Here is a 27,071-nt window from a genome sequence, read left to right as displayed (position 1 = left end):
AAAGACCCTGAAGCTGGGAAAGATTGAAGGCAGAAGGAGAAGAGGGCAACAGAGCTGAGATGGTGGGATGGCATCACCGATTCAATGGACAGGAACTTGGGCAAATTCCAGAGATGGTGAGAGACAGGGAGGCCTCGAATGCTGCAGTCCGTGGAGTCAAAGAGTCAGACAGAACTTGGCAACTGAAAAACAACAATCCTGCCCACCTTACTAAGTCTAACTCCACTTAGGTCTAATAGACATAAAGCAGCTCCAGAACACAAAGATTCAGCTTTGTCAAGAACTTGTGACTTCTCCTAACATGCCTGGAATGGTGGGGCTCTGGGGTCCAGCTGCCTAAACCCTACCCTGGGTGTACCCTGCTGCTGTTGTTGCTAAGTCGCTTCAGTCATGTCCAACCCTGTGCGACCCCACAGACGGCGGCCCACTAGTCTCCCCAGTCCCTGGGGATTCTCCAGGCAAGAACACTGGAGTGGGTTGCCATTTCCTTCTCCAATGCATGAAAGTGAAAAGTGAAAGTGAAGTCGCTCAGTCATGCCCTACTCTTAGCGACCCCATGGACTGCAGCCCACCAGGCTCCTCCGTCCATGGGATTTTCCAGGCAAGAGCACTGGCGTGGGCGGCCATTGCCTTCTCTAGGTGTGCCCTAATGACTTTACATAGCCCAGTTACAGCTGGGCGTGCATGGGTGTCAGCCGGTCGAGTGGCCAGGTCAGAGCAGAACAAAAAACTCAAAGAGCAGAACTCACCAAAAAAAAAAAAAAGTCTAATAACTTTAACTCCATAAAAATAAAAATCTGAGTGGCAAAACTAAAGAAGACCAATAAAAGACTAAGAAAAATACATTTTACAACCATACACATGGCAGCAGTGAGTTAACCTTCCTTCACTTACAAAGCCGACTGACAACAGAAACAGCAATCATTTGACAGTTCAGAGAAAAAGAAACATGAATGGGCAAAAAACTCAAAAGCTGCTCCATTTCTCTCTCAATTCAAATAACAAAATCCAAATCACAAGTTAACAACGTTACCTATTATAGGGCCACAAATGAAAGAAACTATGATACCCAGAAAGGAGAAAGCATAATGTCAGGAATGAAAACTGCGGTAATCTTTTGGGAGGAGAATCTGACAATATCCATCCAAACTTTAAATATTCATACACTCTGACCTAGCAACCTCACCGTCACCAGGAATATGCCTCCCTGATACACACATGCAGTTTCACCCACATATGCATAACACTGTCCCCAACCAGAGGCCCCTCCACACATGGCGGATCATCATACAGATGTGGAAAGGGCTGCAGCAGAACAGCATGTGCTAATGAACACACAGAGCCGGCGTCAACCAGCACAACTGCTTTCTGGAAGGTATCATAAAACTGTTAATAATGTGTACCTCTGAGGAGAGGAATGGGCAATGCTGAGCGTCAGAAAAGAGGGTGAATACTCAGGCCTATTACAACTTTCTGTACTATTCAAGTTTTTAAAAACAACTTGCAAATGTTGTATCATTTCATTTATTTAATTCTTGGCTGCACTGGGTTCACTGCTGCCTGAGGGTTCTCTCTATGTGTGGTGAGCAGGGGCTACTCTCCTCTCGGGGAGCACGGGTTCTGGGGTGCGGGCTGCAGCGCTCCTGGCACACAGGCGCCGTAGCTGCAGCCTACGGGCTCAGAGCATGGCCTCAGCAGTCGTGACACACAGGCTTAAGCTCCCCGCGGCACGTGGGATCTTCCCAGGCCAGGGACTGAACACATCAACAGATACTACTTGGAAGCTGAACTTATGAGCTACTTTTGTTTTCTACTTTAGCATTTTTAGGTATTCTCTTAAGACATAAGTTTTGGAAGGTTGGCAAAACGGAGCACAAGCCCAAGTAGCCACCTCAAAGGAACAAATGAGCTCTCCCTTGTTTAATGTTTCCCATGCCTAAGTACAGCTCACAAGTCATCCTACACTTCAGCGTCTTCAAAATGAATGTTCTTAGTCTCCCGGAAGTTTTTGCCAATTCATGCTGCTTGTCCTCACCAAGAAAGAAAAGATGTTTTTTCATCTTTCTCTCCCACATTTAGGTACTCAAACATACAGTCTCAGATGAACTAGATGCACAAAGTCAGTCTCTTCCTTCTCCCAGAGGATGTGCATGCTGCTTACTGCTGCTGCTGATGAGGTTACACGCCCGAGGCAGCTGACTGTTGAGAAGGCAGTGCTAACTGCTGAGCCACTGACTCATCCGACCAGGAAAATTCCCGCTAATGCAAGGCTTTCCATTAAGCAAAATGATGGGTTTCATCATTACTTAAACTGAGTTGAACTATTTTTCTGAAACTTGCAGCCTATAATAAGGGTCCCAACCCCCAGGAAGCAGACTGGTGTGGTCTGTGACACAGCAGGAGGTGGGTGGCAGATAAGCAGAGCCTGCTACCCATAGCCTGCTGGCCGCTACTCCACGGAAACAGTCCCTGGTGCCAAAAGAATGTTACAGGTGGCCTGTAACATCCCTGAAACAATCATTTACTTCCAAAAGCATTTGAGGCAGAGAAATAATACTATTATATTTTCATTCAACAAATATTCTTTGAATATCTGATGTGTGCCTAGCCTTGCAGCACACACTAAGGATAAAGCAGTGACCAAGCCAAAAGCCCAGCTTTCATGCTAGTTGACACTCCAATGGAAGAAAAAGATTAAACTTGGAAGTTAAAAAGACAGGGGATGGATGTTACAGATGCCATCACATCTCTGCAATGATATTATTACCCCAAAACATAAAACTGAAGGGTATTCACTCATGCCAAAGCCTGGATATTTATACTAAAACTTCCTACAATCGTTAACAGAAACTCGTTTATTTTCCTTTTCATGTGAAAAGGAAAATAGTTCGGATTAGGCCAAAAATTACCTGTAGGTACTGGGAGCCATTCACATGTGAACTGACCATTCACATCCTGGACCCACTAGCACCCAGGAAAGGGAAGAGTAAAAAGAGAGCTCCTTAAGGGCCAAGAAGTTGCCAGTTATTTACTAACTGCATACATTAGCATTCGAGTTGCCAGATGTCGCGCCTACGTTTTCTTTGACATTTGCTTGGGGGTGAGGCTGGGTTTCTTTCACTTTTCAGGTAGATGTGACTCAAGGGGATGTCAACAAGAGAAAACTGAAAACCCAACTTGGAAATCAATTTCAGGCCACTTGAGGCAAGATTTAAAACAGGAATAAAACGGAAAAAAAAAAAATTCTACATAGATAGGACAACATTATAAATGTACCTCTGGCATGGCTAAATAGTTCAAAACAAATGAAGAAAGGGAAAGGTAGATTATTACAAGGTAGAAAGAAACTTAAACTGAAATTAGCAACAGAAACTCATTACTTTTTGAAAAACGGTAACTGTTCTGCAGACTCAGGTAGCTTCTTACCTGGCATCACCCTGTCTACCCTTAGTCATTACATGGACAGTCTTACATGCCCAGGTATTTATCTCTAATACTGGTCTCCTCTAAAAGGAACCTGTACTCCTTGAAAATGAGCTGGTTACAATTCAGGGACAAGATACCTCAAGATGTGCCTAAGATGTCTTACTGTCAAAAAAACAAAGGTGCTCTCAGGAAAAAAGTCAACCAGCTAAAGAAAGGCTATTTAATGGCCAAACTGTGACAACACAAGTGCCAATGTGAAAACAGTAATTACAGTTCATTAAAACCAACTGAGGCTAAAAGGCATCCTAAGTATAAAAATGATTAAAACCATACAGCCACATCACTATAGAATGTGCCTGAGAAAACATACACTGTGACTTCAATTTCACAATGAAGGGGATGGTGGTTACAAAAAACAGGTCAAACTATTTGATTTGTGTAATTCCTTCCCCTTACTAAATAACTCAAAGTTACAGCATTAACAGTAAGAGATATTTGTTATTTACAGCCTAAAATGTTAGAATTTCCTTTTTAAGACAAAACGTCTAGAGTTCTGAGTTAAGGACTCAAATGTACTGAAACACAGGCAGCAGAGAAGACTGCAGGAACAGGCTACAAACCATCCAAAAACTTAAAAAACAAGCTCTTTATCTCCATTAAAGAGGTGTGCTTCCTTTGTGTCTGCCAGCCTCTTCTGTCAGGTACCATGTCACACCACTATGCGGAGCATAGTGCCTCAATAGCAGGAGCATCCTCAACCTCTGGCTCCCAACCTATAAGTGAGACATAACACAATACAGACCCCAACACTGAGCCGCATAAATAAGAGACACCAAGGTAACAAGTACATAAACAGGAGCAGCTGCTTCATCTGCTCCTAAATGACCCACCTTACCAATGCTGGACCACAGCTACATCTTTTTATCTAGAGTCTGTCCCCTGCCAAGCTCCTCCAGCATATCCTGAGCCCTGATCACAGAGCGGAGGAGGAGGGATACTGCCCATCACTCAGCCTACTTGCCCTCAGCCTTGTAAAGCATTCACATGCCACTGCCCAAAACAGGTCCATCATCAGCCTAGACCAACTCAGTGCTCAGAAGGGAAAAGGAAAAAAAGGCAGACTTTAAATATCCATCTTCCCATTTTCCCATCCACAGTATTTAGAAATATTTCTTCAAGTCCATATTTCTTGTCACTAAACACTTCAATTCACATGAGAGTTAGTTTCAAAGAGAGAAAACGCAACAGTGACATTAAAATGAGAATCCAAGACAAACAATCTATTAATAATGTAAAGATCACCCCTCCTGGACTGCTTTGCTATTTTCAACATTAATGACAAATTAAACACCTAATCTGCTTTCTCATGAAATGAATTTTAGTTGCATAAATCCACAAAGGCAAAAAGAATGGCAACAGAAACAAAAGCAGATGAGCTGCTAAGAACATAGTGAAAGGTCTAAAGTAAATGAACAAGTAGTAACTAATAAATATAAAATTTAGCTTTCTCTGCTTTTCATGTGCTAACAATCAAAACACAGCAAGCCAACCCTAGTCACAGAACACTGTGAAGATTCAGGATTTAGAAATATGAGATAATTCTAAAGGTGGGGGAGATTATTAGAATTTACTGAAAGTCTTTAAGAAGAGTCACTAGGCCCTCTAACACATCCAGGCTACTATCCTCCCCAATCCTGAGGATTTCCTTTCTGGAAAGGCTGAAACACAGAGGATTTATCTACTCTTGGTGACATCAGGGATAGCTCAGACTGGAAGTGAGATGCCACACTTAGAGGAGTAACAGAGTAAGTGAACATCCTGAACTTCCTGTTCTCTTCCTTTTCTTAACTCCCAGACTCTTCAGGTGTGGGCAAAGGCCACAGCCCAAGGCTCATTAATACTGAAAAAAAATTTTTTTCTATAAAACAACTGACCTCTGCCTAAAACCCTAGAAGAAAGCTCACCAAGTAGTAAACTTTAAACAAACACACAAACCTCCAGGCAGTATTTTTAACATCTTAAGTAGAAACAGCATGTGTGTTCGGGCTTCGCAGGTAGTGCTGGTGGTAAAGAATTCGCCTACCAATGCAGGAGATATAAGAGACACGGGTTTGATCCCTGGGTTGGAAAGACACCCTGGAGTAGGAATATCCCCTGGAGTGGCACCCTACTCCAGTATTCTTGCCAGGAGAATCTTTTGAACAGAGGTGCCTAGTGGGCTACCATCAATATGGCTACAGAGAGTAGGATCTGACTGAGAGTCTGAGCACAGCATGTATGTTCAGGCATCTGAGGAAGCCTCGAGATAAGAGACTAAAAAATATAAGATTAGAAAAAAAAAAACTGACACTTTCACAGGAATTAGAAACAACTGCAGGGAGCAAAGGAAAACTTTTAAGAAAGTTATTACGTTGGTGAAAAAGTAACTACAGTTTTTCACTGTTGAACTTTGCCATTTGATATTGGAATACATCCTTAAATAAAAATAATTAAGTTATACATCATTTTAATATGAATTTCTCAATTTATGTTTTTTGGCTAATGACTCATTACTTGCTGTTTATTTTATATTTATTTTAGACCATGGAAATGATGTTAGACAAAAAGCAAATTCAAGCCATTTTCTTACTCGAGTTCACAATAGGTCATAAAATAGTGAAGACAACTCGAAACATCAACAACCCATCTGGCCCAGGAACTGCTAATGAATGTACAGTGCAATGGTGGTTCAAGAAATTTTGCAAAAGAGATGAGAGTCTTGAAGATGAGGAATGCAGTGGCTACCCATGAGAAGTTGATAATGACCAACTGCGAGCCATTACTGAAGCTGATCCTCTTAAAACTACAGAATAAGTAGCCAAAGAACTCAACATCGACCACTCTACAGTCATTAGGCATTTGAAGCAAAATGGAAAGGCAAAAAAGCTCAATAAGTGGGTGCCTCATAAGCTGACCACAAACCAAAAAAACGCTTGAAGTGTTTGTCTTCTCTTACTGTACACAGCAACAATAAACAATTTCGCAACCTGATTGTGACATGTGACAAAAAGTGGATTTTATACAAATGGTGAAGACCAGCTCAGTTGGTGGACCAAGAACCAGTTTCAAAGCACATCCAAAGCCAGACTTACACCAAAAAAAGGTCAAGGTCACTGTTTGGCAATCTGCTGCCAGTATGATCCACTACAGTTTCCTGAATTCTAGCGAAACCATTACATCTGAGAAGTATACTCAGCAAATCGGTGAGGTGCACTGACAACTGTCCCACAGTCATCAACAGGAAGGGCCCAACTCTTCTCCGCGACAACACCCAACTGCATGTCACACAACCAACGCTTCAAAAGTTGAATGAATTGGCCTACGAAGTTTTGCCCCTTGCGCCATATTCACCCGACCTCTTGCCAACCAACTACCATTCTTCATGCATCTCGACAGTTTTTTGCAAGGAAAACGCTTCCACAACCAGGAGGAGGCAGAAAATGTTTTCCAAGAGTTCATCGAATCCAGAAGCATGGATTTTTTTATGCCACAGGAATGAACAAACTTATTTCTCATTGACAAAAATGTGCTGATTGCAATGGTTTCTATTTTGATTAATAAAGATGTATTTGAGCCTAGTTATAATGATTTAAAATTCATGGTCTGAAACCGCAACTACATTTGCACCAACCTAATACTGTTACCAGAGAAATGACACACAATATTGTAGCCAAACAACAAAATGTTCTAAAATATAAACATTCAGAGCTCTCAGTTTAAAATGATGAATCAAATCTAAAATACAAGAGCATAAAAGATTATAATGGGAGAACTCCCTCTGAAAAGGGAAAAAAAAAAGGCCAAGAAATGAAAACAATAAAGGATAACCTGGTTATAAAGCATCCTGCTTACAAGAGAGTTACATAAATAAACCACTGGAAAAAAGTAGAAAAAATACTATACAAACATTTTCCAGAAGATGACAATGCATTTCTAGACACAAAAGCTTCACTGAGTGTCCAGCAAGATGAATTTTAAAAGATCCTCAGTAAGATTTAATTGAAACTGCAGACTCTACAGACAAAAAATAGAACTTAAAACTTCCAGGGGGGGGGCGGGGGTGGGCGTCGCAGAGTCACATAATGGATAAACAAAGCATAAGGACATTTTTATCAACAATACTGGAAGCCAGAAGGCGATGAATCCGTATCTTCAAAATGCTGAGAGAAAATTATTTTCAAGCCAGAATTCCATACCGAATTATTAATCAAATAGATAAAATAAGGACATTTACACACATGCTCAAAGACTTAAGATTTACCTTCCATGCACCCGACTCTGTTTCCAGAACCTAGTGAAGAACGTATTCCACCATAATAAGAGAGGAACTAGGGAGCCAATAATGAACAAAGGGAAAGAAAATGCCCAGGATGAAGGTGAAGGAAGGTCACAGGAAGATAACTGTGCCACAGGCCCAGAAAAGAAACCAGTCCAGATTGGAGGACAGTGGAAAGGGACAGAAACTGACATTATCTAAGAGACTCTGGTAAACTCAAAAAGTGTGTTTACAGGAGGCAAAAGTCCTCCATGGCAGGAAGTCAAAGATTACATCTAAATCAATAGCAATGTTACTATATCTCAAACATAAAAAAGGCAGCTAAAAAAACTAGTTGTCTCTAGTTAATGGAAAGGGAGTGGGTTTTTCACTCTTAGGTTTAAAGTGCTATTTGGATTTTCAATTTATGTATATACATTATTTTGATAAATGTGAACATGTAGGCAATAATTTTTATTATTCTTAATTTTTTTTAATCCCTAAATGAACAGCATTTACCTGAACCTTCCTTCTAATAGTTCTTTGTTTTCAAAATGGAGGGGGAAACTTGTTATATTTTTAGGAATCAAAAATCATAAAGTATGATTCTGATAATATGCTTTTAAAAAATTCATAGAACCTAATGCTTCAGAGTACAGGGTTTGAAGTCAAAAGAACTGCGTTTAAATCCTGGCTCAATCACTTATAAATCACCTTGGGCAAGTTACTTAGCTTTTCCAAGGCTTAGTTTCTTCATCTATAAAGTGAGAATACTAATTCCTACTTGGATAAGATGTTTCGAAAATTGGGTAAAATAGCTTGTGCTTGCATAGTGTGTGACAGTTACTAAAACCAACAAATGGTAGCTACTCCCACAGCAATTATTACTACTATTTTTGCTATTATTTCCTCACCATCCACCTAAAATTTGCCCGAAACATTCTAGAAGACAGAAGCACATGAGGCTGCTTCTCAAATGGCTTAGGAGACTTACTAAGATGCCCCTGGCTGTCAAAATTTGAACACACAGTAGAAGGGGGAAAAAAAAAAAAAAACATAAACCAAAAAACCCTTCCCAGAATACCTAACTAAATCAGTCTCTGAAGAAACAGTAATAGCTTTCTGACATACCTTGCTGAATTTCACTTTCCGTGTGTGTTTGTGTGTGTGCACACGCACACAAGCGCTTAATCGCTCAATCGTGTCTGACTCTTTGTGACTTCACGGACTGTAGCCTGCCAGGCTCCTCTATCCATGGGATTCTCCAGGAAAGAATACTGGAGGGGGTTGCCATTCTCTTCTCCAGGGGATCTTCCCCACCCAGGGATCAAACCCACGTCTCCTACACAGCAGGCAGATTCTTTACCTTCTGAGCCACCAGGGAAGCTATACCCTGAAGTAGGATCTAATGCATAAACTAAAACTCTACAGGAGTAGAGTTCTACAGGACAGAATACCTACCAGCAAACTAGCTGCAAAATAGCCACCTTACTCACATACCAATAAAATCTACAAAAAGTTTTAAAAATACAAATCATATTCAACATTTCATTTTTTGGGGGGCGCACCTCTTGCCTTATGGGATCTTAGTTCCTTCCCCATCTAGAGATCAAACCCAGAACACACACCCTGCCCTCACCCCAACCTTGGGGCAGTGAGAGCACCCAGCCCTAACCACTGGACTGCCAGGGAATTACTCAAGTCACTTTGAATATGAACTCAAATCACTTTAAAAATCATTGAATCTTAAAGGGGACCAATTTAAAAGTTGGAAAGAATATTGCCTTTGGAATCTGACAGTTCTGACTAAAAGCCCACTTTACCTGGCTTATTTAGTTAGCACTGTCTACCTTTCCAAGGAATATGACTACCTCAAGAGTGGTATCTGGAGACTTCCCTCACAGTCCAGTGATTAAGACTCCAAGCTCTCACTGCCAAGAGCAGTTCAATCTCTGGCTGGGGAACTAAGATCCCACAGTTGCACAGCTGGACAAAATTTTTTAAAAAGTGGTATCTGTTCATTCTGTACCTACACATTTCACAAATTCACTCCCTGAGATTATCAGGAAATTTACCTACTAGGGGCTTCCCTGGTGGCTCAGCCGGTAAAGAGTCTGCTTGCAATGCAGGAGACCCTGGGTAGGGAAGATCCCCTGGAGAAGGGAATGGCAACCCACTCCAGTATTCTTGTCCGGAAAATCCCATGGACAGAGGAGACAATCCATGGGATCCCATAAGAGTTGGACACGACTGAGTGACTAACACTTTCACTTTCAGAGGAACTAGTATTTTAGCTGTAAAATTACTTCCTTACCAAAGGAAGGAAAACTTTGTTCTTCAAGGACTCCAAAACAACACAGGGGACAAGGATTGGGTAATCTATTATCATTCAGAGGTCAGTTCATATTTGGTGTTGGCCATTTTACATACTGATCAATTTTTAATAACAAATCCAATACAAGCACCCATCAAAGGACAGACAGACTAAAACAAAGAGGCAAGAAAGTTCAATACTCTGTACTCAGGATCAAATTCAGAAGCAGATATACAGCCAATAAAATAGGACTGATTCAACCAGCCCACTTTTTGTAACTTTTCAAAGAATATTTGTTTGGCTGCACCAGTCTTAGCTGTGGCAGGCACGATCTTCCATCTTCATTTTTATTGCCGCGTGCAGGATCTTTAGTTGCAGCATGTGGATCTAGTTCTTTGACCAGGGATTGAACCCCAACCCGTGCATTGGGAGTGCAGAGTCTTAGCCACTGGACCACCAGGGAAGTCCTTTTGTAACATTTTTAACAGTTAATTTTACTCAACAGTTTTTGGTAGTTACTGACACTAATAAAGTAATTCTTTAATTTCTTTAGACATTCAGTAAGAAACAAAAAAACAGGACAGGAGAAAGAACCCAAATATTAATGTAGGATAGCAACCTGGTAAGTACAGCAGCAAACCTTCTAGAGTGAAATCAAGAAAAACCTCTATTTTCCCAAGAAGTAATATGACTACCTCAAGAAGGTATCTGTTCTTTCCACACCACTTACACATTTCACAAATTCAGTCCCTGAGATTATCAGGCTACTTACTTGCAGAATATGCTAACACCATTAAAAACATGCTAGTAAAGAAACGGCATTAGGTTCTGAGTTCTTTTCTGCAATCTCCTTCAGTAAGCATTTACTGACCACCTATATTGTGCCAGACACTCTCACCTGCCAGGATAATCCTGCAACATATGTTTGATTCCTGCTCTCAAGAGATTTGAGGGGGAGTTGGGGGAAGGGCCGGGGCATTACTTAAGTCATCACTACCAACAAGAGTAAACACTAATCACAGGGAAGACCAGACAAGCACCTGCCCAGCTCTCTCCCCAACAACCACCTTCTATCAATAACCGTCAGACCAGTCCAACCCAGCCCAGGGTTAAGAACTTCCTGGGCCGAGGGGACGTGCTGAGCACAAGAAAACCAGCTGCAGGAGCAGTCTTGCTGCACATGCACGTAACACTTCTATTGTACTTTGGTCATTATTTGTCAGACAAACATTAAGGGTCGTAAACAAACAGGTAGTTAACAGGTAAGTAGCTCGGGGCCCTAATTCCCCCTCCCTTCGTAACTGAGACAAGTCACTTCCTGCACTGGAACTGGTCTCCTCAAAGTTCAACAAGACCCAGGAACTTCCTTTCCTTTATAGACAAAAGCGCTGCTCCCTCTGGCAGTGGCTCTACCCCGTCCTAGACAGAAAAGACATTAAAAAAAAAACGAGAGCTTCTCAGGAGTCAATTCCAACATGATTTAAAATTAACTATGTCCCCCTAGATTTTTTTTTATACTGTGACCGTCTCACCTCATTCCTTTCCCCCGCTCACCCCGGAAACCTGGAATTTTACTATTCGGTCATTTATAAACACGTTCCTGTGTAAGCTACTCTACCTTTGAGTTAAAAGAACAAAAAACCCCTGAGCTCTGAGATTCCTAATGTAACTGGCAGGTGAGACAATCTGTCAAAAAAAGACATAATGCAACTAGGAGCACCTAAAAACTAAGACACTGCAAAACCGAGAGTAGATGAAACCAAGCGGAGAAGGGCCCCACACGCGAGCGCAAAGCTTCAATGCCACTCCAGACTCCTTCTTAAGGAGGACGAGACCTCCAGGTGTGAGGAGAACCAAAGAGTCCAAATCCCCTGGGCTGGCGGGGCAGCAGGGGTGGAGTTCTGCGCCCACACTGCAGATGGGCAGCGGGCCGGCGGGGGGCACCTGCAGGAAGGGGGGCAGCAGCAGGAGCTGTCCAGCAGGCCGGGCGGCTCCAGAGGAGGCTCTAGGGAGAGAGGGAAGGAGCCGCTGAGGGGTCAACTCGGATGGGGCGCGGTCGCGCAGCTCCAAGGGAGGCTCCAGAAGGAGAGAAAAAAGGGACGAAGGGAGGGGGGTTTCCTGTGGAGAAGACACAGGCGGACGGCTATAGGGGAGGCTCCGAGGGATCGGAGGGGCGGAGCGCGACGGTCTGGAAGGGGGGTCCGCTTGGAGGAGGCGAGGGCGGCGGCTCTTGGACAAGCTTGGGAGGGCCCGGGGGAAGGAGGGAAGCAGAGAAAGAGGGTGACATGGAGGAGAAAGGAAGGGGAGAGGAAGGGCTCGGGCGGGGCTGGGGGGCGCGGATGGGCCTTTCCAGAGGAGACTCCGGGGGGACCGCCGCCTGGGTGGGGAACGGAGGGCACGGGCCTGGGGTCTCCTCGGATGGGCGCAGGGTGGGTGGGCCCGGCCGGAGGGCGTCTGGGTCGCCGAAATCGGACAGGAATATTCACCTGGAAAGCGTCCGGCCACCACCGCGCACAGAAACAGGGCCGAAGCGAAAGGACACTGCCCGGTTACTCGGCACCGGCGGCCTCACGCTGGCGTCCCGGCCGCCGTCAGACGTCACGCCTCCCGGCGCGCATGCGCAGGGCACGCGAGGCAGGCCGGACGTGCGGCGGGGCCCGAACGGGCCTGACTAACGGGGGCGGCGTGGGCAGGGTCGGGCTTAAGTTTCAACTGGAAGGGCACTGTAGACTCCCCTGACATGGCTTGTAAATACCACTTTCCCGCAAAAGGAGCTGGGCAGGGCTCTTGAGAGATACCGGTGACTCTAGAACTGGGACGGGGAAAGTACGACTGAGTCCGCAGCATCCCACAGCGCCATAAGTCAGGAATACCCAAAAATACGTGTAGGTGTGTCAAGGGACAAAGGACTCAACCAGCAACAGCCCCCAGTGCCCAAACCTGGCACAGTTTTATTTAGAATGTAAGGTAAGTATACTAGAGTCTACTCTGCTGTAAGTAAATATATTATTTGGGAAGGGAGCTAAGTCTTCCTTATAGAAGAATTCTAATGAATCACACTCCATCCAGAAGATTTATTAATCGCCACCCACCCATCCCTGAGCATGAGCTGTGCCTAGTCATTTCCTCCCAGGGTAAGTGTTGGCAAAAGGAAAAATTACTTCACGATGAAGAAACCTGTCACACACTGCTCAACCGCATGATCAAGGTTAACATAAACAGCAATGTCTTTTTGGTAGTATTTACCCTTGATATGACATAATGACAAGGTCACTTTTCCTACAGTCTTACTCCCCCGAAAAAGCATAGCCCTAGTCTAACTATGAGAAGAACATCAGACAAATCTCACTTGAGGAATATTCCGCAAAATGCTTCACCAGTATTCCTCAAAACTCAGGTAGTGAAAAACAAAGAAAGACTGAGAAACTCGCATGCAATGTACTGTCCTAGATGAGATCCTGTAACAGATAAAAAGAAAAAAGATGTTAGTGAAAGAATTCATAAATTCCAAATTCTCATTTTAGTTAACAGTAATTATTGGCCATCTTTAGCTCTGACAGTCCTACCATGGTTATGTAAGATGTTAACATTAGGGGAAACTGAGTGACAGAAATACTCTTTCAGTATCCTGGGGGATGCTGACCGTCTCAGTAGAGCTACAGGTCTAACTCTGACTACCTTCAGTGTTAGATATCTTGCAGAGCTTGGATTTGGAGGGTCCAAAAAATACACTAGCATATTGTCTTTGAGTGACAGGACTCCAGATGACTTATTTCTTCTTCCTGCTTTTCTGTACGTTCGAAATTTTCTTTAACGAACCAGTGAAACAAAACCACTTGAACAAATGAACAAGAAAAAGTAGTACTTGAGTCCAGTTGTAGGTAGATAGATGTTCTGGGAACTGGAGCAGGTACACCTGTTGAGTAAGTTTTCTGCTTTAGTAAAATTGGCTTTCTGTCCAAGCTTGCTGACAAGAAAAGTACAGTAGGGAGAAAGCTAACCTTGGGTAATTCACACATTTCCCAATACTGAATATGTGGCCAGTACTGAAAGGTGTGCCTCAGGGAACCACACTGAAACTGTTTCCATCAGTTGCCTGACTCTGTCTCCATTGATTGTGGGGTACTCAAGTCAAGCAAACCAAACTATGATCTGATTAGCCCCACTTCCCAGTTACTAGTACTGCTTTATATTGAAAAACTGAAAGTGATAAGTTCTTGTGGTTAAAAAAGAATGTCTAGATAAGACATGGAACTTGCCTGGTGGTCCAATGGTTAAGAATCCACCTGCCAATGCAAGGGACACGAGTTTGATCGCTCACGTGAGAAGATTCTACATGCTGCAGGGCAATGAAGCCCATGGACCACAACCACAGAGCCCACGCTCTAGAGCTAGAGAGCTGCAAGTACTGAGACCCAAGCCCTGCGAGCCAGTCCTCCTCAGCGTGAGAAGCCACCACGATGAGAGACCCGTACGCCCCAAAGAAGAGTAGCCCCTAATCGCTGAAACTAGAGACCAGCAAGGAAAACCCAGTGCAGCCAAAAATAAATTTAAAAAATTTTAAAAACAGGACATGAAGTAAAATGTCATCTCCCTGCCACACCCCACATAATCTGGAATGAGAATCTTCCAAGCAACAGGAGGTAATAGACATAGAGACGTTCTTTTATTTCCCGCTTCCTTTACCTGTTCTAAATGAATCATAACTGCTCCTGTTCTATTTATGGATTACTGTCCCCCTGCCCACCCCTCACAGTATCTGTCTGTCTATCTAAAGCAGAGGTACCACTTGGGGTAGAGCAGTGGAACTTCACCAGCTTCACAGTTTTCATCAGTACCCCAAATCTCTCCCAATAGACATACAGTTCTAGTGAGAACTGACTGCAGGGCAAGTCAAAGCGAAGTCTAACCCAGAACAGAAGCTCTTCCACCAAACTTGATACACTTTTGCTCCTACTATGAGGAAGTGCAGGAACTGCCGCTAAGAAAGAAGTTTTTGTATGCTTAGATTTGACTTTATTTTGCCCTCAACATCTCCTGAGAAGCCTCGGCTTTCTTCAGTTGAGTTCATTTCTTCTGAGGAGATCAGTTAGGTTTTTGCTCACTATAAACATGAAACTAACATCATATGAGAATGGGGAAGATAGACGAGGTCCAGCTGTGGCACAGGCAGCCTTGCAGTTACTCTTCCTGTTTCCAGCTTCGTTTCTCACCACCTTTCCCCTCTGCCCCCTCACACCTGCTCTGGGTTGCAGCTTTTTCTGCCTATTTGAATTATCCACTTAAAAGTGAGTCCCTTCCCTCCCCAACTGTATGCACCAGGGCCTCTACTGCTGCTTCAGCTTTCTCTGATGTCTATTATTTTTTAAACATTTATCATCTATTTCATGAAAGTGTAAGGAGAAATGGAGAAGTATGTTCTTGATCTGCCATCTTGAATCAGAAGCCTCTGACCCCAATTGCTTACTTTTATGATCAGTTATCTCAAATTTTCAGTTAACTGACAGCGTCCTTTAACTTGTTTTCTGAAACTATTTGGGACTTTAAAAAATACCTTCTTGGGGGACTTCCCTGGTGGTCCAGTGGTTAAGAAGCTACCTGTTAATGCAGGGACACCAGTTTGGTCCCTGGTCAGGGAAGCTTCCACATGCCGCGAGGCAGCTAAGCCCGTGAGCGCACCTGTGTCAGCACACTAGAGCCCTCGGGCCTCAGCAGTGGGACACAGCACAGGAAGAAGCTCGTGCACCACACACTGCCACTAGAGAGCAGCCCCCTCTTGCACCCACTAGAAAAAAATCCATACGCAGGACCAAAGACCCAGTGCAGCCAAAAAAAAAAACCTGGGGACTTCCCTGGTGGTCCAGTGGCTAAGACTGAACTCCCAAAGCAGGGGGCCTGAGTTTGATTCCTGGTCAGAGAACTAGACCCCACCTGCCACAGCTAAGACCCAGTGCAGTCAAATAAATAAATATTGAAAAGTAATTTTAAAATACCTTTTCTTTTACCTTAACAGGGCCTTGGAAGGGAAGAGACGTAGATCTCTGTGTTCATCCCAATGTGCAAAACCAGAACAGAGTTATACGTTGCCTCCAAAAACGTTGCCTCCAGATAGTGAACAGAAAACAGTATTTTCCTACTAAACCTTCAATTTATATATAGCTGACAAGAAAAAACACTGACTCCAATAAAAAAAAAAACAGGCAAAGTATATATGAATAAATCATTCTTATAAGAAAACATGCAAATATAACAAAGATTTTTAAATAACTCTTGGCTGGAATCTAAAATGCAAATTAAAACAAATGAAATATCGATTTTCAGTGATCAATTTAAAAAAGATTTTTAGTGAAATACTCAATAGAAGTGATAGGGAAAAAAAAAAGTGATAGGGACAGAGTAACGGGACAAAGCAGGTGATTAAGTAGCTAATCCCACTTGGAGATTAAAGTAGAAAAAAGTATGAGACACCCCTGTAAGTTAATGATTACTCAAGAAGGCAGGTATACTTAAGCACAAAACCAAGCAGGCTTGCTTAGCAATAAAACCATGCGTCAGAAGCATGAGACAAGACCCAAAACAATAAAACAGTGGGGGCAAGATCCATATCCTGCTCACAGAGCTCAGTGTTAATGACCCCTAGCACATGCTCTCTGCACACATAAAAAATAATTTAGGGGAAGGTGACATTTCAAAGTGAAAGACCTTCATTGTACTGAGACCTCAAATTATTTTTTCATAGTGCCGTGACAGTCCTGGCTTGACAGTGTAGGGAAAATAAAACTCTCCTGCCCAACCTGGAAGAGGAACTAATGATGGAAACCTGACGTCCGTCTACTCATGCATGAGGAAGAATGTGGTTTTTCTCCCTCCCCACTTTCCCTTTGATTATAAAGTTGTAGCCCACTAAGTTCTCCCTCTCACACCACTGCTTGTAAGCCTCACAAGCATCCCACTCTAATAAATCACTTCTTTCCTTGTTGGAGCTTCAAGTAACTTCTTTGTTGAATGAGATAGTAATAGTTTTTGAATATTAGAAGAATAGTTTTGTGCTATTCAAGGTATGACACCTACATATACTATCCTTTTAAATTCTTCATCTGTATTGTTAATACTATTTCAATCATGTTCATAAATGCATAAAATTAAAAAATTAACAAAGCAAGAAATAAAACCCAGATCACTACTCTCCCATGAGTTGCATTCCTGCCATGGTGCGTTTCAGGCTCTAGAGGCAGTGCTGTGAAAGGGACGCAGGAAGGGAGCCCACAGCCAAATATTAATATAATAGCTCAGAGTTTCCACCTGGCAAAGCCCAGAGCTCCCCAAAACCTTAGGGAACAGGCAACAAGAAAGTAATTAGAAAAGTTTGAATTGTATTTATTCCTTTTGTTTTTACATCAAGTTCCTATAATTCAGTGTTTAACAAAGTCTGGCTTGCCAAATTCCTGAAAATGTACTCTTGGATTCCCAGAGATGGTGCAAGCACTGAAAGCAGCCTGCACGCCACTGAGCCTGAATAGCTATCGTTCTCCTAAGGACTGCCATGTTGTCTTATCCGAAGTTTTGGTTGTTATCAATAAAACTGCTACGAACATTTCTGTACAACTCTTTGCATGGAAGAATGCTTTCATTTCTCTTTGGCAGATACCTTCAATTTACTGGCTGACAGGATAGGTGTATAGGTGTGCGTATTTCTGAAGAAATGACCAGACCTTTTTCCAAAATGATTATACCATTTTATATTCTTCAAAACATGAAAATTTTATTTCTTTTTAATTTAATTGTATAACGTGATACATTCCTATTGTTGTTGTTTCAGTCACTAACTTGCATGTGGCTGTGACCCCACAGACTGTAGTACGCCAGGTCCTACTGTCCTCCACTGTCCCCCAGAGTTTACTCAAATCCATGTCCATCAAGTCGGTGATGCTACTTAACTCTCTCAGCCTCTGCCACCCCGTTCTCCTTTTGCCTTCAATCTTTCCCAGCATCAGGGTCTTTTCCAGTGAGTTGGCTCTTCACATCAAATGGCCAAAATACTGGAGCTTCAGCTTCAGCATCAGTCCTTCCAATGAATATTCAGGGTTGATTTTCTGTAGGATTGACTGGTTTGATCTCCTTGCAGTCCAGGGGAGTCTCAAGCGTCTTCTCCAGCACAACAGTTCAAAAGCATTTATTCTTCAGCACTCAGCCTTCTTTATGGTCCAACACTCACATTTATACATGACTACAAGAAAAACCATAGTTTTGACTAGATAGAATTTGTCAGCAAAGTGATGTCTCTGCTTTTTAATATGCTGTCTAGGCTTGTCATAGCTCTCCTTCCAAGGAGCAAGTGGCTTTTAATTTCATGGCTGCAGTCACCATCTACAGTAATTACAGAGCCCAGGAAAATAAAATCTGTCATTGCTTCCATTCTTTCCCCTTTTATTTGCTGTGAAGTGATGGGGCTGGATGCCATTAATATTAGTTATTTTTGATGTCAACTTTCAAGCCAGCTTTTGGACTCTCTTTCACCCTCATCATGAGGCTCTTTAGCTCCTCTTCACTTTTTGCCATTAGAGTGGTATCATCTGCATATCTGAGGTTCTTGATATTTCTCCTGGTTATCTTGATTCCAGCTTGTGATTCATCGCTGAATCACAAGCTGAGTTGCTGGCATTTCACATGATGTACTCTGCATATAAGTTAAATAACCAGGGTGACAATATGTAGTTTTGTCATACTCCTTCCTCAATTTTGAACCAGTCAACTATTCCATGTCTGGTTCTAACTCTTGCTTCTTAATGCACATACAAATTTCTCAGAAGACAGGTAAGGTGGTCTTGTACTCCCATCTATTTAAGGACTGTCCACAGTTTGTTATGATTCATATAATCAAAGGCTTTAGCCTAGATAATGAAGCAGCATTAGATGTTTTTCTGGAACTCCTTTGCTTTCTGCATGATCCAATGAATGTTGGCAGTTTGATCTCTGGTTCCTCTGCCTCTTCAAACCCACCTTGTACACCCAAAAGCTCTTGGTTCACATACTGCTGAATCCTAGCCTGAAGGATTTTAAGCATAACCTTGCTAGCATGGGAAGTAAGTGCAATTGTATGGTAGGTTGAACATTCTTTGGCATTGCCCTTCAGGATTGGAATGAAAACTGACCTTTTTCAGTCCTGCGGCCACTGCTGAGTTTTCCAAATTTGCTGGCATACTGAGTGCAGCACTTTAACAGCATCATCTCTTAGGATTTGGAATAGCTCAGCCCGAATTCCGTCACTTCCACTAGATTTGTTCACAGAAATGCTTCTTATGGCCTACTTGACTTCAAACTCCACAATGTATGGCTCTAGGTGAGTGACCACACCATCATGGTTATGTGGGTCATTAAGACCTTTTTTGGTATAGTTCTGTGTATTCTTGACACTTCTTAATCTCTACTGCTTCTAGTAGGTCTTACCTTTTCTGTCCTTCATCATTCCCATCCTTGCATGAAATGTTCCCTGATATCTCCAATTTTCTTGAAAGGATCTCTAGTCTTTCCCATTCTATTATTTTCCTCTAACTCTTTGCATTGTTCATCTGAGAAGGCCTTTTTATCTCCCTTGCTCTTCTCTGGAAGTCTGCATTCATTTGAGTATATCTTCCCCTTTCTCTCTGCCTTTTCTCTTCTTTCCTAAGCTATTTGTAAAGCCTCCTCAAACCACTTTGCCTTTTTGCGTTTCTTTTTCTGTGGGATGGTTTTGATCACTGCCAATGTGGGAGACCTGGATTCGATCCCTGGGTCGGGAAGATCCCCTGCAGAGGGGAATGGCTACCCACTCCAGTATTCTGGCCTGGAGAATTCCATGGACTGTATAGTCCATGGGGTTGCAAAAAGCCAGGCGCGACTGAGTGACTTTCACTTTCAGTTTCCTGTTACAAACTTCCATCCATATTTCTTCAGGCACTCTTTATCAGATCTAATCCCTTGAATCTATTAGTCGCCTCCAGTGTATAATCATAGGGAATTGACTTATTAATAGGTCATACTTGAATGGCCTAGTGGTTTTCCATTTGCTCAGTTACTCAGTCATGTATGACTATTTGTGACCTTGTGGATTTTAGACTACCAGGCTCCTCTGTTCATGAGATTATCCAGGCAAGAATACTGGAGTGAGTTGCCATTTCCTCATCCAAGGGACCTTCCTGACTCAGGGATCAAACCCATATCTCCTGTGTCTCCTACATTAGCAGGCAGATTCTTTACCACTGAGCCACCTGGGAAGCCCAGTGATTCTCCCTGCTTTCTTCAATTTCAGCCTGAATTTTGCAATAACGAGTTCATGATATGATCCACAGTCACGTGGCAGAGCTGTTCTCCTGGGTTCCCTCACCCTACTGCTCTCCACCCGGGTGCCCTTTCCCAATAAAATCCCTTGCTTTGTCAGCACATGTGTCTCCTGGGACAATTCATTTCCGAGTGTTAGACAAGAGCCCAGTTTCAGACCCTGGAAGGGGTCCCTCTTCCTGCAACAATTTGATCATCTTTTCTCATGTAATTTAACCAACCAAATAAACACAGTTTAATTTCTCTGTTTGGGATGTTTCAGTTCAGTTCAGTCGCTCAGTCGTGTCCGACTCTTTGCGACCCCATGAATCGCAGCACGCCAGGCCTCCCTGTCCATCACCAACTCTTGGAGTTCACTCAGACTCAACGTCCATCGAGTCAGTGATGCCATCCAGCCATCTCATCCTCTGTCATCCCCTTCTCCTCCTGCCCCCAATCCCTCCCAGCATCAGAGTCTTTTCCAATGAGTCAACTCTTCACATGAGGTGGCCAAAGTACTGGAGTTTCAGCCTTAGCATCATTCCTTCCAAAGAAATCCCAGGGCTGATCTCCTTCAGAATGGACTGGCTGGATCTCCTTGCAGTCCAAGGGACTCTCAAGAGTCTTCTCCAACACCACAGTTCAAAAGGGGCCCTCTAAATCATCCCAAAGTTAGCTAGAGGTCTAAGGAACTTCAAAAAAATTTGATTTAGGAAGTTTTATCAAAAAGATCAATTAAAAGCATTTAGAACATTTGGTCAGATTTAGTCAGTGTTGATGGGTATATCATTTAGCTTGTTGATATGTCACATGGGAGTAAATACCAAGACTAGAGGTCTAGTGAAAGTCAGCTCCACCATCTTGGACCTAGTTGACTCTAACCAGTTTTTTTTATGGCTGTGTAATTTTTAACAAAATCCATTTATCTACCTAATTGCAATCCAATTTTAGAAAATCCTGACCATGCATAAATCTTTTTAGTATTTTTTATACCTTTTACTTTTTTTTAAAATGAAAACACACTTCCTACTTTCCTTTAGTAACCAAGAACTAACATTTATATTAGCATTTTATAGATTGGTGAGCATAAATACCAGTGATAATTTCTAAAACCCTTGCTTTCTTAGAACATTTTGCTGCTGCTGCTGCTGCTAAGTCGCTTCAGTCCTGTCCAACTCTGTGCCACCCCATAGACGGCAGCCCATCAGGCTCCCCAGTCCCTGGGATTCTCCAGGCAAGAACACTGGAGTGGGTTGCCATTTCCATCTCCAATGCATGAAAGTGAAAAGTGAAAGTGAAGTCGCTCAGTCGTGTCCAACTCAGCAAGAGTACTGGAGTGGGGTGCTAGTGCCTTTAGGATGGCACCAACCATTATTTATTTATAGTCCCAAATCTCTTTAGTTTCTCTGTAAAAGGAAATTCGTGTTTAGTAGTAAATGTTTCAAAATCTTATTTTATTTGGAAATGACCTAACTATTTGATAGACTGCCAACACTTAGCACACTTGGCACAACTTTTAGAAATTTAAGTTCCACCAATCTGGAGAGACTATTTTAGACAGATATTTCTAAAGAATAATTATTTTTAATAGCTTTTATATAAAAGCTCATATTCATTTACATTTTTTTAGAAGTTTCTTCACTCGAGGTAATTTCCTTGTTGACAAACTAGTAAGAGGTATAATATTTAACTTATATTAAACCTAGGTACAATGAAAATATTCTACTTAATGTTAATTACTCTAAGACATGTCTATATTCGATAGGTCAACAAACAAACATTAATATCAAGTATTTAATACTAAATATTTCCCAGTTCACATGAACCTGGAATTTATTGTTTAATTTAGAATTATTTGATTTGTAACTGCTTACCTTTTTTTAAGCCAATTAAATAGAGCTCATTTACAAATTAACCTCAAAAATATTACCCAGAGACAAAGACATACCAAGACATATTTAGACAGACACAGTGCAAGATCTAGCTTCATTTTCTAAGTTTAGTCATGAATTAGATATTACAATATAAAATTTACTAGTTTATAAAAAAACAGTTAAAATAAATAAAAATTTTAAAGTCTTTTTCCCCTTTTCCCTCAGTCTCAGGAGTTAGAGATGGTCTAGATAAGTGTTCCTGAGAGCCCTGGTCTCAAGGCACAGGGAAAGAAAATCAAGTTCTAACAAAATGGTGACAGGTCTAAACCAAATGGTGGCCAGACAAAGCAAAATGGCCATCAAAAATCACAACACAGCACACAGAGTTAAAACACACTCATATAAACCTGGCGGTCCTCATCAGACATTCCCTTAAATACGAGAATACAGTCTCTCAGAAAGCCTCCTATAGAGACACAGAACTTCAGATCCAAGTACTAACAGCTTCAAAGATTTCACAGGGAGCAAAGGAAGCCAGCTTGAAAGAAAAAGGGGGAGGAGGCGGGAGAGCAGGGCAAAAGGGGTAGCCTTACAGACGTCTCCTGCCACCTGCAGCTACCCAGGCGTTATGGGGCTTTTCCCTGGGCCTCCAGAGAATGGAGGACTGGGACTCGGCCCTACCAGAAATCAGACCAGAACGGAACCAGAATTCGAGATCTCTGCCAAGAGGAGGCGATCAGTCTCCAATCCTCAGCCCAGGCTGAGGCCCTTCAACCAGATTCCTGCATCCAGGACCGGGGAACTAGAAAAACGAGGAAGGATAGGAAGGGTTAAGGAGAGGAAAGAGAGGGAAGGGGAGAGAGGTCAATAAAGTCTCTTGTTCCTTACCCGGTCGGGGCACTCTAGCCAGTTGTCCGCATCAAGAGGAGACCAGGAACAAAAGGGTCCCAGTTGTGGTTGCTGGGTATGGTCCATTGACAGGCAAGCTGGCCTCTGAGTACCTGGAGTGGTCAGGATGTCAGTCTCAGGGAAGAAGAGTCCCCGCCAGAGTCGCCATTTGTAGAAGGAAGGGGGACCCCGTCCAGGGCCCAAAACTGGGCTCTTGTCTAACACTCGGAAATGAATTGTCCCAGGAGACACATGTGCTGACAAAGCAAGAGATTTTATTGGGAAAGGGCACCTGGATGGAGAGCAGTAGGGTAAGGGAACCCAGGAGAACTACTCTGCTGCATGGCTCGCAGTCTCATGTTTTATGGTGATAGGATTAGTTTCCGGGTGGTCTTTGGCCAATTACTAATTCAGAGTCTTTCCTGGCAGTGCACGCTTTGTTCAGCCAAGATGGATGCTAGCAGGGATTCTGGGAAGTGGACGGACTAGACCTTTCCCGAACTCTTCCGGTTGGTGGTGGCTTATTAGTTCCATATTCCTTATCAGGATCTCCTGTCATAATACAATTCATGCAAATGGTTACTATGGTGCCTGGCCAGGGTGGGCGGTTTCAATCAGTGTGCTTCCCCTAACAATATCACAGAGAAGACAGTTTAGACAACGGAAATTGATGTTCTCACAGTTCTGTAGACTGGAAGTCCAAAGTGCCAACAAGTTAGGCCTCTCCTGAGGCCTTTCTCCTCTCTCCTTGGCTTACAGATGGTCACCTACTCACTGTGTCCTCACTTGGTTGTCCATAGATCTACCTTGTCTGTATCGTAATCTCCTCTTATAAAAACATCAATCAGATTGAATAAAGGCCCACCCTACTGACCTCATTTTAACTTAATTACCTCTTTAAAGCCCCATCTACAAATACAGACATTTTGAGGCATTGGGCTTTAGGGCTTCTACACACCAATTGAAAGTAGGTGACATATCTCAGCCCATAACAACAGTTCTACTCTTTGCTTTGTCCATTTAACAGTTTCAGTTCAGTTCAGTATTCAGTCGCTCAGTCGTGTCCAACTCTTTGCGACCTCATGAATCGCAGCACGCCAGGCCTCCCTGTCCATCACCAACTCCCGGAGTTCACCCAAACTCATGTCCATCAAGTCGGTGATGCTATCCAGCCATCCCATCCTCTGTCATCCCCTTTTCCTCCTGCCCCCAATCCCTCCCAGCATCAGAGTCTTTTCCAATGAGTCAACTCTTCACATGAGGTGGTCAAAGTACAGAGTTTCAGCTTTAGCATCAGTCCTTCCAATGAACACCCAGGGCTGATCTCCTTTAGGATGGACTGGTTACATCTCCTTGCAGTCCAAGGGACTCTCAAGAGTCTTCTCCAACACCACAGTTCAAAAGCATCAATTCTTCGGCGCTTAGCTTTCTTCACAGTCCAACTCTCATATCCATACATGACCACAGGAAAAACCACAGTCTTGACTAGATGGACCTTTGTTGGCAAAGTAATGTCTCTGCTTTTCAATATGCTATCTAGGTTGATCATAATTTTCCTTCCAAGGAGTAAGTGTCCTTTAATTTCATGGCTGCAATCACCATCTGCAGTGATTTTGGAGCCCCAAAAAGTAAACTCTGACACTGTTTCCACTGTTTCCCCATCTATTTGCCATGAAATGATGGGACCAGATGCCATGATCTTCGTTTTCTGAATGTTGAGCTTTAAGCCAACTTTTTCACTCTCCACTTTCGCTTTCATCAAGAGGCTTTTTAGTTCCTCTTCACTTTCTGCCATAAGGGTGGTGTCATCTGCATATCTGAGGTTATTGATATTTCTCCTGGCAATCTTGATTCCAGCTTGTGCTTCTTCCAGCCCAGCGTTTCTCATGATGTACTCTGCCTAGAAGTTAAATAAGCAGGGTGACAATACACAGCCTTGACGTACTCCTTTTCCTATTTGGAACCAGTCTATTGTTCCATGTCCAGTTCTAACTGTTGCTTCCTGAACTGAATATAGGTTTCTAAAAAGACAGGTCAGGTGGTCTGTTATTCCCATCTTTTTCAGAATTTTCCACAGTTTATTGTGTTCCACACAGTCAAAGAATTTGGCATAGTCAATAAAGCAGAAATAGATGTTTTTCTGGAACTCTCATGCTTTTTCAATGATCTAGCAGATGTTGGCAATTTGATCTCTGGTTCCTCTGCCTTTTCTAAAACCAGCTTGAACATCTGGAAGTTGTTTACCTTGAAGATATTTCCATTTTATTATATAGATAACCTGCTCATTTCTATCTCGAGTTATAGAGTCAACTATTTAGTCAGTCCCAATATGACAAACACTGGGATTGTTTCAGATATTTTGCTACTCCTAGCAAAGCTGCAATGAATAAGCCTGAACCTATTTCATTTTACACTTCAGAGAGCATTGCTGTAGACAAACTCCCGGAAGTGGAATTGTAGAATGAAAAGTTTTCTTCTGTATACTTTCTTGATTTGATGTTGTATAGCTGCTAAATTGTGTTTGACTCTTTTTCAACCCCATAGACTGTAGCCTACCAAGCCTTTCTGTCCATGGGATTTCCCAGGCAAGAATACTGGAGTAGGTTGCCATTTCCTTCTCCAGGGGATCCTCCCCACCCAGGGACTGAACCTGAGTCTCCTGCACTGGTGGGCAGTTTCTTTACCACCGAGCGACCTGGGAAATCTATATTTGTCTTGATATACATCACTGAATGGTCCCCTCTGCAATCCAGCTATGTGTCTGCTTCCCCACAGCCTCACCAATAGAGAGTATTTCTGTTCATATGTCAAAATTTCTTTTTGGTGCTTGTCAATCTAAGAGGGGAAAAGATGCTATCTCAAAGAGTTTTTTTTTTTTTAATATTTATTCTATTTTTATTTGACTGTACCGGGTCTCAGCTGTAGCACTCGAAATCTTCCATCCTCGCTGTGACTTGTAGGATCTTTAGTTGTGGCATGTGAACTCTTTGTTGTGACACGTGGGATCTAGGCCCCCGACCAGGGACTGAACCCAAGCCCCCAGCGTTGGGAACGCGGAGTCTTACCACTTGACCCCAGGGAAATCCTCTCTCAAAGAGTTTTAACTTTCTTTTTATGAGTGAGGTTGAATATTTTTATTTTTTATTTTTCATGTAATTAAGAGAAATTTATTTCTTTTTCTGTGAACTTTCCTCATTTTTTGATGGGATTTTAGGGCTTTGTCTTACTGACTTCTGGAAGCTCTTTAAATACTAAGGAGATTAGTTCTTTGCCTATGGTTTGTGTTGGAGCTATTTGTTAATGTTAATCATTTGTCTTTTAATGTTAATCATTTGTCTTTTAAAGTGAAATTGAAAGTTGCTCAGTTGTGTCCAACTCTTTGCGACCCCACAGACTATAGAGTCCATGGAATTCTCCAGGCCAGGATACTGGAGTGGGTAGCCTTTCCCTTCTCCAGGGGACCTTCTCAACCCAGGGATCGACCCAGATCTCCCATATTAAAGTCAATTTGTCTTTTAATGTTAATGTTAATCAAAGACAAATGGTTAATCATTTGTTAATCCGTCTTTTGGCTGTTCTCATGGCACTTTTTTTGTCAAACCAAAGCTTTTCATACCCACGATGTCTAGATTTTGATAGGCAGCTTAAAAAGGTTTTCTTGGAACTCTGCTCAACGTCATGTGCCATGCTGAATGCGAGAGAGGTTTGGGGGAGAATGGTATGTCAGATCAGTTTACTTCTCTTCCTGGGTTCTTGTCTCATTGCAACAAAAATTTGGAGCAATGGGCTAAACGGTCTGACAAGTTACAGCTGTTCAGCTCAAGCAGACAGATCTTTTATTCTGAGAAGGCAATGGCAACCCACTCCAGTACTCTTGCCTGGAAAATCCCATGGCTGGAGCAGCCTGGTGGGCTGCAGTCCATGGAGTCGCTTATTAGACACTTGAATGACATGAGAACAGGCCCACCCCGAAGGAATC

General features: G+C 42.7%; 1 protein-coding gene across 8 annotated transcripts in view; it reads right to left on the bottom strand.

The window, feature by feature from the left end:
- The window catches only part of PLEKHB2 (pleckstrin homology domain containing B2), a 51,202-nt gene extending 38,593 nt beyond the window's left edge, over positions 1 to 12,609 (bottom strand). For 3 of the 8 annotated variants that reach the window (XM_060409602.1, XM_060409603.1, XM_060409604.1), the window contains exon 1: positions 4,047 to 11,212. In XM_060409602.1, the coding sequence (XP_060265585.1) occupies positions 4,047 to 4,134 (88 nt within the window). In that variant the 5' untranslated portion in view covers positions 4,135 to 11,212. Of the gene's footprint in view, positions 1 to 4,046; positions 11,213 to 12,520 lie in introns of those variants that run through there. The other 5 variants (XM_012130171.5, XM_042243589.2, XM_060409605.1 and 2 more) reach the window with 3 other exon arrangements.
- Between the last annotated feature and the right edge of the window lie 14,462 nt (positions 12,610 to 27,071).

The sequence above is a fragment of the Ovis aries genome, chromosome 2 (assembly GCF_016772045.2).
Source record: "Ovis aries strain OAR_USU_Benz2616 breed Rambouillet chromosome 2, ARS-UI_Ramb_v3.0, whole genome shotgun sequence".
Lineage (NCBI taxonomy): Eukaryota > Metazoa > Chordata > Mammalia > Artiodactyla > Bovidae > Ovis > Ovis aries.
This window is presented reverse-complemented; position numbering and strand designations above follow the sequence as displayed.